This window comes from Rhinoderma darwinii, chromosome 8 (assembly GCF_050947455.1).
Source record: "Rhinoderma darwinii isolate aRhiDar2 chromosome 8, aRhiDar2.hap1, whole genome shotgun sequence".
NCBI classification, from domain to species: domain Eukaryota; kingdom Metazoa; phylum Chordata; class Amphibia; order Anura; family Rhinodermatidae; genus Rhinoderma; species Rhinoderma darwinii.
The window spans coordinates 10,577,531-10,594,119 of NC_134694.1; the positions used below are offsets into that span (position 1 = coordinate 10,577,531).

At 41.2% G+C, this 16,589-nt stretch overlaps 1 protein-coding gene across 10 annotated transcripts in view; it reads left to right on the top strand.

Annotated features, from left to right (window-relative positions):
* CACNA1B (calcium voltage-gated channel subunit alpha1 B) overlaps positions 1-16,589 on the top strand; it is a 214,581-nt gene that overhangs the window by 185,415 nt on the left and 12,577 nt on the right. For 5 of the 10 annotated variants that reach the window (XM_075835025.1, XM_075835032.1, XM_075835034.1 and 2 more), the window contains 13 exons: positions 1,233-1,349; positions 2,200-2,265; positions 3,033-3,124; positions 3,442-3,592; positions 5,490-5,617; positions 7,519-7,615; positions 9,764-9,872; positions 10,888-10,995; positions 11,720-11,832; positions 12,332-12,456; positions 13,306-13,447; positions 13,537-13,647; positions 14,919-14,960. In XM_075835025.1, the coding sequence (XP_075691140.1) occupies positions 1,233-1,349; positions 2,200-2,265; positions 3,033-3,124; positions 3,442-3,592; positions 5,490-5,617; positions 7,519-7,615; positions 9,764-9,872; positions 10,888-10,995; positions 11,720-11,832; positions 12,332-12,456; positions 13,306-13,447; positions 13,537-13,647; positions 14,919-14,960 (1,401 nt within the window). Of the gene's footprint in view, positions 1-1,232; positions 1,350-2,199; positions 2,266-3,032; positions 3,125-3,441; positions 3,593-5,489; positions 5,618-6,339; positions 6,437-7,518; positions 7,616-9,763; positions 9,873-10,887; positions 10,996-11,719; positions 11,833-12,331; positions 12,457-13,305; positions 13,448-13,536; positions 13,648-14,918; positions 14,961-16,589 lie in introns of all 10 variants that reach the window. The other 5 variants (XM_075835026.1, XM_075835028.1, XM_075835027.1 and 2 more) reach the window with 5 other exon arrangements.

Below are 16,589 nucleotides of genomic sequence, written 5' to 3' on the forward strand. Positions count from 1 at the left end.
CGATAGCCGGAGAAGGGGAAGATTTTATTAATTTGGCCCATTCTAAACGCAACAAAATCTGTAGACTTCCTCCACAGTTTGCTGCATATTCATTTTGTTTTCACCTTTTATTTACTTTCCATTGTCCTCAATCCTATCTATGCATCCATTCCAATCACTTTTTCCTCTTTGCTTCTCTGTCAGATTGTAGCCTGCGGGTCCGCTCTGAAACTGCTTTTAATACTCCGCTTATGTGACCTTGCGGGAAGGGGATTTGTATGAAAAGCATGCTTAGGCTCTGGGGCTGAAAGGCGCATTGAGCAGTGGTAGGGTGGGGGATGTTGTTGAGTAAAGCATGGAATGATCGCAGACAAATCAGACTCTACAACTACTGGCTTATAGGGTGAATGTGATCTTCCCCCACATATATTTGGCCCCTTTGCTTTCCTAAAAACCCCAAAGCCTGTTGGAAAACAAATGTGCTTTATTTGGACCAAAGTGGATTTGTGGAATAATGGAAGAGACCTGTAGCCATGTAAACGAAAAAAATAAAAATACAAATAAATGAAAATATAAACTCTGAGATATTACCTAAGAACTGAGACTTATTGCCATGACCATAACTTTACCGATCCTGGTTGGAGTGAAAAACCTTGCATCTGTGATGATGATTATTTCAGACTGATGGACTTCTTAATAAAAATCTCTCATTGTTCTGATCAGCCCTAACCATGAGAGTATCTTTGAACGCAATGGACTATTTTACCCAAATCCTAAAGTATACAAACCATGAAGGCTTCCCCTAGCCTAGCTCAAGTGGGCTCCATCTTTCTTCCCCATGGGCATGGACTAGTTTTGGTATGACACCTTCCTGATGTGATCCATCACCAGAATTAAGCCTCATTTTGCTCCTTGGCCAGCTCTCTTCTATTCTTATCCCTGTCCAGGTTCTCCATCATCAATCTCCTCATTTGATAACTGACCACAATAACCTGCCTCTCGAAACATTTTATTTTAGATGAGATACATGTGGATGTCTGAAGTGACCCATTACTACCATTGCAGGGTCACAGTTTGCATGTGATTGTATCTGAATTTTTCCTCCTGGTTTTCCAAGTGGCAGCAAGCTGCAAGTTCTGTGCTTGATAATGGAATGAAGTGAAGTGGGCTTGGCTTATTTTGCTGGGTGGAGCACGTTGGAAAATACCCGACAAGCCAAAAAAATCATTTACTAAATATTTTATCTTTTACAGGAAAACTTCATCAATCTGAGTTTCCTGCGACTCTTTCGAGCAGCTCGGTTGATTAAACTGTTGCGTCAAGGTTACACCATCCGCATTCTCCTCTGGACCTTTGTGCAGTCATTTAAGGTTTGCACATCCAGCAAATATACCTTGAAAATGTTACATCAACTAGACTGAGAGTCCTTGCTCTGAGCTGGTGACCATTATCTGGTCTTTATTTCCATCAGTCCTGATCCACTTGATAGACATAAATAGTCATATAAGCCAATGTCAGCTAACAGGACTTTCAAAGCCGGCTTTATTTCTTATTAGAGAGTTGATCAGTCAATTTTTATAGCTATCTATTTGTGCATTTTACAGGGCGATACAGTCACATCTAGAGCATCAAGATCTGTAAAGGGCATGCTCTCAGACTAATACCTTGATATCCCAAAAAATGTACAACTGCACTGGGGAGTCCTGGTTTTGGACTGGTGATGTCAACAGACTCTTAGAAGATTGACAGACTGACTAAAGCTGCAATGGAGCAGAAATTAAGGCTTCTGCACTGACATCTGCAGGCTAGAGAAAACTGATGGACCCCATCATAAGCGTGTTTGTAGGAAAGATTATTTAGCCCTCTGGAGCTATCCCATTTCCCATCCACTCCAATCTTACCCTCCAATTCCTACAATGCAATGCACAACAGTACAATCCATGATATAATCTCAGTGACATCATTATGGGTGTGTCTGTCAGCACAGTGCTGACAGGTTAACCAGCAAAATTCTGAATTTAACCCTGGATCAGAATGGCCTATATGAATGTATGTGTCCATCTACTGAAAGCAAGAAGAGATTTCGAAAGTATATTAGAAAGATGCGGACATTTTCATGGTAGAATAATTCATTTTTATTTACATAAAACCAGATTAATGGAAAGTTTGTGATTGTATATGATCAGAATGCTTGATGTAACTTGTTCTGTCCATCTACAGGCCCTGCCATATGTCTGCCTCCTCATTGCAATGCTATTTTTCATCTATGCCATCATTGGCATGCAGGTAAGTGATCACTGCAATTGGCCTAAAGTTATCTAAAAATAAGAAAAATAGTTTTAGTTGGATGGCAAATTATTTAGATTATCTTTTAATAATTTTTTGTTGTCTTGTGCAGATTGATCTAAATTGGGCAGTCATATTCCAAACTTGCCTCATCTGGAGGTTGTCTTCCTAGATACCTTCCCATTAATGGTACACTGTTCTATGCCTATGCAGGGCCTAAGGGGGTGGAACATGACACCGGGATTTAAAAAATATCAAAAAGAGAACCCCGATACCATGCACCCCTTTAGGCCCTGCACTGGACTTAATCACATTTCCTCAGAGTGTTCCCCGGCTCCTGTTCTGGTGGACCTGGCCTGTCCATGCATTACATAGATGTCCATTCATTTGAATGGTCGGCTTGTAATGCAACATTATTCCTGCAGTGGAAATGTGGGGATAGACGGGGCTTTCCCCAGCGATAGCAGTTGATCACTGGGGGGGTAGAAAAGCCTGACTCATGACAATCAGCTGATCGCCGCACCGGCTTCTTTTTTAAAGAGGGGTTGTCTTCATGTGACAACCACTTTAACATGCATGTTAATCTTGGCCAACTTGGCCAACCAGGATAAGACTGCCCCTAGGCCCTTTAGTAGAGGGATAGCTTTACTCTATGGCAGGCATCCCTCTGGATTTGGCATCTATGGAATCTATCTACAGTAATAATATAAAAAAAAGTTTCATGTATGTAGAAGATACCATAATTGTTGTTGTTTTCACATTTTCAGGTCTTTGGGAACATCGCATTGGTTGATGACAGCGCAATCAATAGACACAATAACTTTCGCACCTTTTTTCAAGCATTAATGCTTCTATTTAGGTAAAAACTTTTTGCATCTACCTTGTTTTATGGCTGCTGTGAACCATCCGTTTTGCGTAAATGTCCTAAGAATGTGTTAACTACAGTATATATATATATATAGTTGAAATGCCTTAAATTCACAAAGGGACACATTTCATATTCCACAAAGCCTTCCCTCTTCTCCATCGGCCTGTGTTTATTGGTCTTTGGGGTAAAGGAAGTCACACTCTGCCTGGATTCCTAGATGGTGCCGAGATGGTCACTTTTATAGCACGTCAGTGCAAGGACCCACAGAGTATGAATAAAGTAACACTGTGATTTGTCCCTTCTTGTAGGAGCGCTACTGGAGAAGGCTGGCATGATATTATGCTCTCTTGTCTCAGCAACAGGCCATGTGACGTACGCTCAGGCAACACCAAAGATGAATGTGGAAGTGACTTTGCCTATTTTTATTTTGTCTCCTTCATCTTCCTGTGCTCTTTCCTGGTGAGTCATCCTAATAGCTAATGTAGTCTCCATGTTGCAGCTTAGCACGGAGCTCCTAATGGGGTGCTCAAAGATGGCCATATCATATAAGGCACTTAAAGGGAACCTGTCACCAGCATTTCACCTATTGAACTTTACTTATCCCTCACTGGCCGCTGCTTTCAAAAGTTCATTGCTGTTATCCCCTCTCCTATACTCCTCCGACTGTAAATAACGGTCTGCAAAAATTTCACGCTTGTTATCGTAATAATCCGGTGTCCCTTTGTGCGCACACACCAGAAGAGGACATCAATGCACAAGCTCAAGGATTTTGTGTGTTGGGGAAGGCGAGGAGCTGTCAATCAAAAGTAAGGAGGCGGCGGGTAAACTCGGAAAGAAGATATGACTCTTTTCAAACAAAGATTTGACTCTTTTCTGCTCATTAGCATACGGTGTGGGAACACTAAAAAACTGACTACTAAAGCTACAGAGCCGACTAAGAAGATAATTATAGGTTATATAGAAATGATTTTTCACCCACTACCACCTGGTATTGCTGGTTTAATAGGTGAAATGCTGGTGACAGGTTCCCTTTAAGGTTAAACTGACCCACCAGAGTACCAGTACCGTGGTGGGCACAGGCTCTCTCTCCCTACACAATAATGGGTCCCTAATACAACAGGTCACCAATATGTCCAGCAGGAAACAACCCCATTTGGAGCTGACTTTGGAACCAATGACTTGCCACTAGAGTCTATTTCAGAAATAATTTATTAGACCTTATTGATGATTCATGTGAATGGTTAACAACAAAGTTTACAATGTATTGAAAAGGGACAGACGCATGTTCTGCATAGATAGATGGTGGGCACTTAGAATAATTTCCTCTGGTGGCCCTAAAGGTGATATTACACGGCCCGACGTGAGCCGTGTAAACGAGCGCCAAGCAACGAGACAGCTCGTTGATCGGAGCTCGTTTGCTCCTTTCACAAGGAGTGATGTATGAGGACAATCGCTCATTACTCCGAACGCTCGTCTTTATACATTTTTAGCATGTCGGCATCACGTCGGCCTGTTTACACAGGGAGATGTGCTGCCGACAACTTTAATAGTTATGGCACTTAAAAATATGCAAACGGCCGATGAACGAGCTCGGTTTACTCGTTCATCGGCTGATCGTTTACACAGGGCAATTATCGGGAATAAGCGTTCTGCGAGCACTCGTTTGCCCGATAATTGGCCAGTGTAAAAGGGCCTTAGGGAACCCTAGTCTGGCAATGAATGCACTGCTGAGTTAAAGGACAAAAATGACAAAAATATACTTACTGTATAAAATTAATCAATGGAAGTGTAAGGAATAGCACGTTTTACAGACAGGCTTAAAAAGATTGTCCTGTTTAGAAAAAAACATTTTCATATACCCTATTCGGGGATTCTGATTTAATAGAAGGGGGACCCCTGTTCAGGTTCCTCATCTATTGACCAGGGTGAAGAGTCGTTACAAAGAGCGTCTCTCGCTCTGGAGGACCTGTCCTGTCCTGCATTACACAGACAACACACTGATATGAATGGGCGCTGTGTGATGCTTAATAATAACTGCCAGCTTTCGCGGAAGGGCTGAGATGAGGACACATTGTTATCTGCTTATTGCCAGGGGACCCTTCTAACAAGTAAAGAACCCCTTTAAATACCTTTATAAGAACTAAGCAAGAACCAATAGAGTCATGCCTTTATGAGGTTAGGGTTAGTTTTTTAACGGGAGGCTACACTCACATATTGCCCGTATGGCTTTTATAGAAGGTTTATAAGAAGGTTCATATATATATATATATTTATTTATTTTTTATTATAATTTTGTTATATATATCTATATGAAAAAATAATGCATTCTCCTCCTGTTTTTTCTGTTCCTGAGTAGATGCTCAATCTTTTTGTGGCCGTCATCATGGACAATTTTGAATACTTAACACGGGACTCCTCCATTTTGGGTCCTCATCATCTGGATGAATTTATACGTGTCTGGGCCGAGTATGACCCTGCCGCGTGGTATGTGAAAGTTTTGTTTGATAGTTGTCTAAAACACGTCATTAAGTCTCACCTTATAGCGTCTCACCGCTTCATAGACGACTACATGTTACATTGTGATATTACATTTAGTCACTTCTTATTATTATGTATGAGAGCTAGCTACATATGTAAGTCATCTGCTATTACTACTACTGCTGCTAATAGTATTAGTAATAGTAATAATAATAATGGCGATGATGATACTATAGAGTAAATATTTGGACCGAACAAAACGGATATGTGAATAATTCATAATGTTTTAGTCAATGCATAGAATAAATTAATGAAAGCAGCTGAGGTGTATAGTAAATGAACGCCATGACAGCGAACGTTTAACTGGTAACTATAAAATCTTATTTCGGTAGCACGCCTGCCATAGATATAGGCCACACAGTTGCTATGGGGCTTATGTGATGGACCCAGCTCCGAGCTGCCCATCTCCCAAGTGCCTCTTGCTAAAGACATAAACCCACTGAGGATCAAACTAGCACTAGAAGAAGGGGAACCCCATTTTTAATTTTGCTACGGGACCCCCTCATCTACACTTCGGTTCTTCAGTTTTTGTAATTGTTTGCCAATAAATGTTGCTTTTGTGTTTTGTACACAGGTTAAAAGGTGTTTTTGTTTCTTATTTTTTTTTTGTTTCTTATTATTTAGTTTTGTTTGTCAGTCCATGATATACTGTATTGTTCTTTTTCTAGTTGCCGTATTCACTATAAGGATATGTACAATTTATTGCGTTTTATTGCCCCTCCACTGGGGCTGGGGAAACGCTGCCCGTCGCGGGTGGCTTACAAGGTTTGCAGCCAAAAGCCAGTTTGCATCCATACCAACTGGGGTTTAAAGCAGTCTGATAAAATTCTGAGGGGCTGCGCCTGCATGGGAACGCGAGGCTTGCCCTGCCCCTTCATCATGCTTTGTCCCCTGCCAACCAGGCTGCCAGGTAGCTTCACTACAGAGATTATCAGCGAGAATCTGGGAACCAACTGGGTGGGGAATATATTTGATCAATGGGATTTATGGATGGGATAATGCAGTCATCTTCTCATTAGTGTTGCTGCCTGGTTGCCTCTTCCAAGCATGATGATCAGAATATTTTTATCCCCTTCAATGCTGCAGGGGAATGTGATGCACTTGTCATTGAAGGATTTAAACTGGCGCCCCCTATGGTAAAAACAAGGGGCATTGAAATGTCACCTTGTGCTCTCTGCTCAAGACCAACTCCTGAACATCTGTATCAGTGAAAGGGTTTGAACAGAAAGAAAGCAACACCCTCTCCCACCCGACTACCCTTCGCTCCCCTTAATGATGCAAAAAAACATACCTGTGCTTCGGTGACAGGAGTGTACAGTTTCAGGCTAATCAGATATGTTTTTTTTGTCTGTTTCCTTCCCATTCTCAATTCCCTGCTTGGCCTTCATCCCTTTTTTCCGCTTGTCTATACTCTTCCTTCTATCCATATCTCATTTCTACCCTTGCGGGTTATGTAATCTTTTTGTCTTCATGCAATTTTTTGTCCCCGGATGTTAAATATTCCTCTTATCTTCCTCTTTGTCTCCTTCTCTCTCCTGTCCTCTGTACCCCGCCTTTGTCCGCGACCTAACGCTGTCATTTCGGCTTTACAACACTGAATATTTTCTCTCCCCTGACCCTCTAACTCCCATGACCTTCCTTATTCTTTTCTTAATATTAAATTATTTTTTCATTTCCCCTTTTGTATGTTGTTTTCATTTCCAATGCCTACACTTGTGGGCTTCTCATGTCTTACCCACTTTCCTTACATATTACCTCTGGTGGCTTCCATATTCCTTTTGTGTCCACCTCTGTCTATGTTTTGTCCTTGCCGCTACACCTGTGCCTCCTCCTTCCCGTTGCTGCAGTGGGCGCATTGGTTACACTGACATGTACGAGATGCTACGACACATGCCCCCTCCCCTTGGCTTGGGAAAGAGATGCCCTGCACGTGTGGCATATAAGGTAGAAGAGATGTGTCGACCTCCACCAGTATCTCACTGGCCTCCAGACTTTTCTCCTGTCTCTGTACTGTGCCCGTACCGTGCTGTGTATCTTTCCCTGTGAATTCCTTTCTGTGTAAAATATCCACTCTCTCCATAACTATTTGACCAGTGGTCTCTGAGAGCTACATCCTAAAGGGTATCTCTACAATGTTCCCGATTCATGTCCTCCAAGCATCTGAGCATTAACGAAATCCTCTAAGAACCTTTTCCTAGCTCTTATAAAGGGTTGTATCCACATCCTCTATCCACAAATCTAAGACTACCCTTCCTATTTCCCATCACTCCCCCAACTCCTTTCTACAAGTAGACAGACCTCTTACACATTCTGTTACTCTAAGACTTTTCTCTGCATGACTTCTTGCATTTTGGTGCATGTTTTATATTTTCCATAGAACTGTGTATATTTGACATGTCTCTGACTCCTTAGCCTCAGCTTACTGGAAGATAAAATGGATATGATCTCAAATACCCCTGAAGCAAAAGAGTCTATACATATAAATTAAAAAATGGTGACACAAGAGCTAAAAACAGGTCAACTGTGCAATGGACATCATGATTATGCTATCCCATAGAGGAGTAGTGTGGCAGTAGGGTACATAAAAACAACCGGTACATATGCCTTATTAGAGCATATGTACATCATATAGGGGTCCCCTGCACAGGACTCCCTCTATAAACGAGAACGTACAGAAGCTCAGGAACATTGGCTCCCATTCTGGCAGACTATGTATAACATGGATGACCATTCATCTGAATGGCCGCCATGTAATACTACTTTTCGCCTGCAGAGGCCACTGCAGGAAAAATGTCTGGCCAAAATCAGCCGTTTGCCCGGGGTACCGAGAGCTAGACCCACGGCGATCAATATGAAAGTGGTTGTTTTTGATAAGAAATGAAAATAGTATGTGCCCATGAAATTTTATAGTTAAGAAATACTCGGAAAGAAGTCCTGATGATACCAATGTTTTTTGAGACATCTACCTATCCTCAGACCCCTAGGAGCCGCTGGGGCTCCAATCCTCTGCTTCCTAATGGTTGATATAATACTTGACAAGTTGACATCATCGTATCTTGCTGAAACATTGGACTTTATGTCGCCACCTCAACCATTGATGCTTGGGCTTATCAACCTCTATAGTAAGAAGACAGTTTCAGATTAGGAATTTTATCTTCTGACCCTCAGAGTGATACAAGATGGAGAAGCTCAACTCAAAACACATTTCAATGATGGGAGAAGCCAGATACATTTTCCTAACAATTATATTATTTAAAAAAACACTTTGACCTGGTAAGTAAACTTGATGTCCATCTATTGCCCAAATACTTGGATACAGACTCTCAAATAATTCAAGAAACATACAAAAATAGTCAATATTCATGTAGCTGCAGGTTTGGTGATGTTTCTAGTTTTTCAATGACTTCATTGTCAAAAAAGTGAATCAGCTTACAAAATGTGAGCCTATTCTATGTAAAAGCAAAAATTATAAACCATAGGACTAATTCACAAACCATTTCATCTGTTATCAGTAAGTTGGGACTAAATATTTCCATCTAAAACTGGATTATTCCCTTAAGGCGTCCTTATATATTCTTCCCATCACCAAGATACTCTTGGTTCTTTGATAGTGTTTATCAGAGATTTCTCCGGCTTGCCCAACTTCTAAGGGCAGAACTTATGGGACCCATCAAGTTTTGGATGGCTGCTCGCTTTACTGATCTTTGTATTTTATTCTTTCAAGATGCATGCCAAGATATCTATATTTACCTTGCAAAGTACAAGTCAATGAATCTCAACCACTCCTGAAAAAATTACATCATTTACATTACATGTAGTAGAACCTTAAATGTCTGACTCTTTAGTTGACTCCAGATTTTTTTTATTGTTTTCTCAATTATTATTTAATTAATTTAATTCATAGAAACGAGCTACAATTTAAAACAGGTACAAAAAGTTAAAGGCACAAGTAAAGTACGTAGCAAGCTAACATATGTGAGTATATTTTCATGGTCGAGAAGCGCTGACTTTACTCTTTGCGCCATGGCTATTGCACGGTTTGGAAAACAGGTAGTAATGGCGGCCATAATAATAGTTTGAGTTTTCCTGCAGCGGCTTGTCCGGATGAATATGCCCATCTCTGATACAGACCTCACTGTGCACTTTACATCCACTTTGATGGCTTTAATTCGAACGGCGCTGGACATAAAACTGGCTACAGGTGGGACACTATGGGAAAATTTATTCGGGAACAGCTGTATAATTAATTGTTTTTGCTTTCCATATCACTAGACTTGTAACTTGGGCCAGAAGTAAAAATTAGACAACTTTTTAAATCATGCCGTTTTGTGTATCCTGCTCCTATGTAGACCTTTGTGTCTCTATATGTCTTGTAATCCTCTAGTCATGTTATTGCCTTCCATCTGCACTATCTTGAGTGTTAGGCTTCGTTCACATCTGCGTAGGGACTCCGTACATGGGTTCCGTCGGCCCTTTCCGTCAGGGGAACCCATGAATAGAATCCAAACTGGAACAAACGGAAACCGTTTTGACGGAATTATTAACGTATTCGACTGCGCTATTGATTCTGTCAAAACAACAGAACCCTTATACAACGGTGACAAACAGAAACCATTTGCATCGGATCCTTCACCATTGAAATCAATGGTGATGCAACCAGAAAACTATGCATTCCGTTTGTTTCAGTTTGGATTCCGTTCATGGGTTTCCCTGGCAGAAAACTCAGACGGAATCCATGAACGGAGCCCCGACGCAGATGTGAACGAAAAAGAGACAAAGGGATGAGGGATAAAAGTAACACATAACTGCAGTATCAGACTACACAGGGTTTGTTTGTAGTCTGTAACCATGTCAATACATAGACCTGCATATGAGCTGTTTACACAAAATGATATGCTTTTTAAATCTGTTTTCAAAGGTGCATAATTTGATTTGATGTGCATTAAAGTAAAAAATAACTTATTGAAAAAGTGTACATACCCTTTAAATACTTGTATAGGGTTTTATGCAGATTTGCTTTGCTTTTTTCGTGTGGATTTTGATAGATGGTAAACCCCTCTGAATAATATGTCAAGGAATCAGGTTCTGTGAAAGCTTCTTCACCATAAATCACATAAAATCTTACTTTAGAAGAATGTTTTTATTCTTTTGACCCAGTTCTTAATGAGGATGAGTAAAAAAAACTGTGTATTTCAGATGAATTATTTTATTTTCAGGAGGACTAAAGCAACACGAATCTGATGCAGAGCTCCGAAAGGAAATAACATCCGTGTGGCCCAATCTCTCGCAAAAAACCCTAGATTTACTTGTACCTCCTCATAAACGTAAGAAGCTATTCTGCTCTCTTATTTGATCTGTGATATTTAAAGGGGTATTCCACTAGATAGGTGAAAAATGCTAGATTGCGGATACGACCGCTGGGACTCCCACCGATCGCCAGACGCGGTCCCGCTCAATTCAAAGTCTATAGGGCTGACGGAACCAGACGAGCACTGTACTTGGCTGTTTCTATAAGCCAGATTGACTTTGAATGGAGCGGGACCGCACATGCCCGGCCTCCACTCCTTTCAAACTGCTCCTAGCCGTCGTTATGCGGCTGGCAATCAGTGGGCGTCGAAGCAGTCGTACCCCCACCGATCTAGCATTTTTCACCTAGGTCATAGATCATGAAAATATTATTAATTTGTCCTCTTTTAAATATAGTTTACCCACAATGAGCAGGTATTGGATAACCCCTTTTTGTCAGAAGGGTGCACTGATGAATATCTAATCACATGGGGTTCCTCTGCTGGAAACCCTATTGATCAGAATTAATCTGTGATGGAACAGCAAGTGTTAAATTCACCTGCAGTGCCACCACAGGGGAAATGAAGCATTACACAGCCTCTATTGAAACCAATGGGCTATCTGTATACTGCACTGACATTTTGGGTCCTCCAGAGCAAGAAACACTCTTTGTATCCTCTATCCACTGAGGGGACCAACTCTATTATCTCGGAATTCCTTAATAATGTATTTGAAAATGAATGTTCATTAATTGTGTTACAGCGGATGAAGTAACTGTCGGGAAAGTTTATGCAGCGTTAATGATCTTTGACTTCTACAAGCAAAACAAGGGCAACCGTGACCATTCTCATCAGCAGCCAGGGGTCTTATCCCAGGTAGGAGATAAACTGTGCAGTTCATGCTGTCACCTTTCAGAATTAAGATGACAGTTCTTCACATTTTTTTTTAGGGACTGCTCCAAATAAAATTGAGCTAAGAAAATTTGCCTATCTACCTAAACAAGCCAGGGAGGTCTGGTACCGAAGTTGTCCCATCTTTACATCTAGAGAGAGAAACGCCACTAGAACACTATATGTGGTTATTAAGTAGATGCATTTGATCCCTATGGACAGTCATACAGCATATGAGAATGAATGCCGTTCCCAATGGAGATTTTGTGTCAGGACAAAATGTATGATGCATCATAGCTATCTACAGTACATCATGGTCCGTCGCAGTAATATAACATATATAAATTGAGCATGATACTAAACTAATTATTTCAATCATCAATTGCCTCGAAAATTGCCTGCCTTCCCCAGTCATGCTTAACAAATGAGATACAGACATTTACTTTGCATGATCAGTTCGTACTCACAATATTGTATGTTACAGACAGGAACCGTCTCCCTTTTCCAGCCCCTGAAAGCAACTATGGACCAGAATATTCCCAGCCCGCTTGCTGAAACCAAGATCCAAAAGCAGAAGAGCTCAGCATCTCTGAACAATGGGGGAGTAGTGTAAGTAGCAGGTTTCTGCTGATGCAAAGAGACATACTTCCTTTAAAGCGGATCAGTCTTTTCAATATGCCGCCCTAGGTAAGGGCAGCATATTACATATACAGGTCCGTTATCCTAATAGCCAAATCAGCACAAACAAATATTGCGCTATTTGACGCCATTAAAACAATCAAAGAATACACCGGACTTATACTTATGAGTTTGGCTGATCCCATAATTCCCACCGCCGTAAGGATGGGCCCCACAGCAGAGGCATGGGTTGTCTATATGTTATGTATGCATTTTTGGGGTCCAAATTTTTCCATTACCTGCTATTAAGGGGATGTTTGGACCCTGGAAGCCCTCTGTGCGCCACTAGCTGGGATTAATCATTTCTACCGATCTATCAGGTTCCACTAAAAGGCCAACACTTTCAAGTCCCTCCTTATTCTATGTAATGTTTCCAATATACAGTAGTTTAATAAATGCCTTTACTCCATTTTCTCAAAGAAGGAGCCTTTACTACTTGTCTAAAACAGCCGTCTGTGGCAAAACCGACACACAGTGTTATGTCTAGTGCAATGCCTGAGAATAGAGGTCATGCACCGTCCTTCCGGTTCTGCACTAATCATGACGTGGATTATCAGATTTACTTGGAGTGTTCCTTTAATTTCGGATTACATTTTTAGGAGATGTCCAGTTTTTGATTATACTCTTCATTACACAAATAATAGTCCTCCTGATGATGTCCTTGTCCTACTTTGATTGACACCCATAGTCTCTGTAAAGTAAAGACATATATTAACTTACTGTTAACCCCTTGTGAGTTGTATGACTAAAACACAATGCCCTTTTTACCTACCTGTTAAGCAGGGTCAATCAGGACGGCGGGATACGGGAGTCAATTTCATGGGTCACGCAGCCAGCGCCGGATCCCTTCTCCACCCCTCGGAGTATAGCATTTCAGAGAGGCCACTCGGAGGAGATTCCAACCCAGCGGCAGAGCAAACAGGCAAGTCTTTCTTTCATGTTCTTTGCATTGACATATTTAAAGAGCAACACTTGTCGCAACCAATATTAACAATATGCTTATTTCCGCAGTCTGTGGAGATGAAAGAAATTGTCCAAAGTCTAACTAATGGGGATCATCCCACTGGACTGGAGAACCAAGGACGAGCAGTCTCCATGCCCCGTCTAGCTGCAGATGCTCATGTAAGCCAGTGTGTGTGTGTATACGTCTGTGTGACTTGTATATAACTTATGGGATTTATGTCTGTGTTATCAAGACTGTTTGAAATGCTTAAACGGGTAACCCATTAGTGAATTCTTAGTTAATACAGGGGGCCTCCATACAGGACCCTCGTCTGTTGTGGCTTCATAAGTATCTTTCTTGAGGACCTGACCTGCCCAAACATTACACGGGCAGCCTATTGATTCCAACGGTGTAATGCTTAATTTTTCCTGTGGTGGCGCTGCAGGGAGATTAAACACCTATTGCCCGGTTCCCCCTCGGATTACAGCTGATCGTTGGGGGGGGGCCTGCAAACAGAAGAAAGACTGTCCAAAGCGAGAAGCCCTCTAAAATTGTGGCCATTTTACTGAATATAGAATAGATTAGAAGACATATCCCAGGTTTTAAAGTTTACTTGCCGAACACAAATACTGTTGATATTTCTTGCAACTAAAACAAGATTCCCGAGCATACACATTGGGAACTAGTGACCTCACGAGCAACTTCTAAGGCCCCATGCACAGGAGCGTTAAAATCATTTGTATTTGCAATTACGGACCCATTCACTCGTATTGACCATGAACACCTTCCCATATATTTGCGGGAAGGTGTCCGGGCCGTAGCATAGAGTGCCGCAAATTATGGAACATGTTCATTCTTTTGCTTTTTACGGGCCGTGCTCCCATACATTGTATGGGAGCACAGCCGAAAAAGCGAGTTGCTGTACGCGGCCGCTCCTGTAATCGTGGCCCGTGATTATGGGCATGGGTGGGTGCATGGGGCCTTAGTCAGGTCTAAGTATAGCAGTCTACAAGAACAACCATAGTTCTCCCGATATTTGCAGCGTGTCATTGCCTCGGAGGGTAGTCCCCCTACATTTCATATAATGATTTTCTATCGCCATACTGTTGATGTTGTCTAGTATGGGGAATAAAGTGAGGATTTTCCTTCTGATGTCCAGTTTATTAATGAATGTTATACATATTAATTGTCTCTGACTTGTATCTTTTCCTTTTTGTACCATTCCCTGCCCCCATTGTCATCCCATTCTCACCTCACCTGTGCTCTGACTTCGACTTGTCTTTGTATTGCTTCTGTGGTTCTATCTTCCCATCTTCCTCTATCCCTCCTTTGTTTCCTAATTTTCCTCCTTTCTCCTGCCCTTCCCGGTCTGCCCTTCCTCCCACCATGCTGTCTGCTGCTGGTCTCCGTGATGCCGTATGAACCGCTTCACCTGTTTGTCTCTCATCAGCTGAGGAGCCGCGCTCCTTCTCCCCGGAACGGTTACCTGTCCGTATGTAGCCTTCTTATTTCACATGACCTGTGTCTGTATTGCTTTGCTGGTATCTCAGCACAATTTAAATAAAACCACTGCATCCGATCAAAATGTTCCATTCGGCATTGCTATCAGATGTCTTGTGCATTTATTCAGCGTCTATCATTGTGGTCCCATAGTGACTGTACGAAATAATTTCCTTGATAATAATCCTTTATATCTTACTGATTAATTATAGCCCATTCTGGTGAAGACCTGACTAAATAATCCTAAACAAAGTCAAATATCATGACTATCTTACCAGTGCTCAGTGGTCCAGGCAGGAGATCCTCTCTCTTCCTCTGACAGTCCTTGAAAGCTCCCATGATCTGTAGTCCAAGGAAGGGACACTGACAACCCGACCAATGCCCACTTAGTCGAGGAGAGAGGATTTCCCATTAAGACCTTGGCAAAATTATTATTGTTTACTCCAATAAAGGTTATGTCATGTTTTAGTTTGTTTTTGGTTCAGGATCCACTTGGACAACCCATAGTGCATGACAAAATATTTTAGAATATTTGAACTAAAAACTTTGTTCAGGGTCTGAGCTATTAAAATATTGGTGTATGGAAAAAAAAAACTTTACATACAGATATCCATTATATTTGTTATCCAAGCTGATACATGTTGCAGTCTAGGCAAAGGTAGTGTGATTGAGAACTGGCAGGAGAGACATTAATCATGTAGCTCCTGCCCTGTATCCTTATTTACCTCGTAAATTTCCTAAACCTCACATAACTAAGCATTCCTTGTGGATGACTTGTCTATAGTTACTGTTAATAGTATCATAGACCCGCATTAGATAAAAAATTGTTGTAAGAGTTTGATGTACCATTTCCTGGGCAACTTTAGAGTTGCTCCTTTAGGGTCCATGTACATGGCAAAGCTGCACACAAAGACCCTGTATGGTGGCACACAGAGTCCCTACATATTATGAAGCCCTAGGCACTCCCTCCGTATGGTGCCTCTGAAATACTGCATGCCATGAAACATGGCACAAATTTTTTTTCCTTACAATTTCCATATTGATTGAAGAAAAAAAAGCCTCTGTGTGTCTCTAGATAAAATTGAAGGCACATAGGTAAGATTCTATTGGCACCATATTATGGATCCGTATAACATAGATCCATATGTAACCGCGCAAGAGGACTTTTAAAGTGCAGCTGATTAACACAGCAAAAATGTCTGCCCCTATAGTGTAAGGCGACGATTGGATTTACGACTAACCCACATTACTTTGGAATTTCTGGAATTTCATTCCCACAATGTACACTAAGCACACCATTTCCTACCTAAATAAACAATGTACATTACTATTGTACATGGGATTAGATTTGAGTCAACTAACTGCAATCTTCTCTTCTTGCTCAACAATTCTTACTTTTTTGCGGGTTTTTTTTAAACTTTATTCTAGGATCTATTATACAATATGTTAAAACAACAGTGGGGTTTGTCAGGAATCTCTTTTGTAAAAAATGAAATAATTCCGTTGATATGAGGTGTATAGTTACATGAATTACCAGAAAATCCTTATACCTCATGCATGCTGCTCAATTACTAATCCTAAAAGTGAATACAGTACACAGTATGCAGCAAAGGATGCTAAC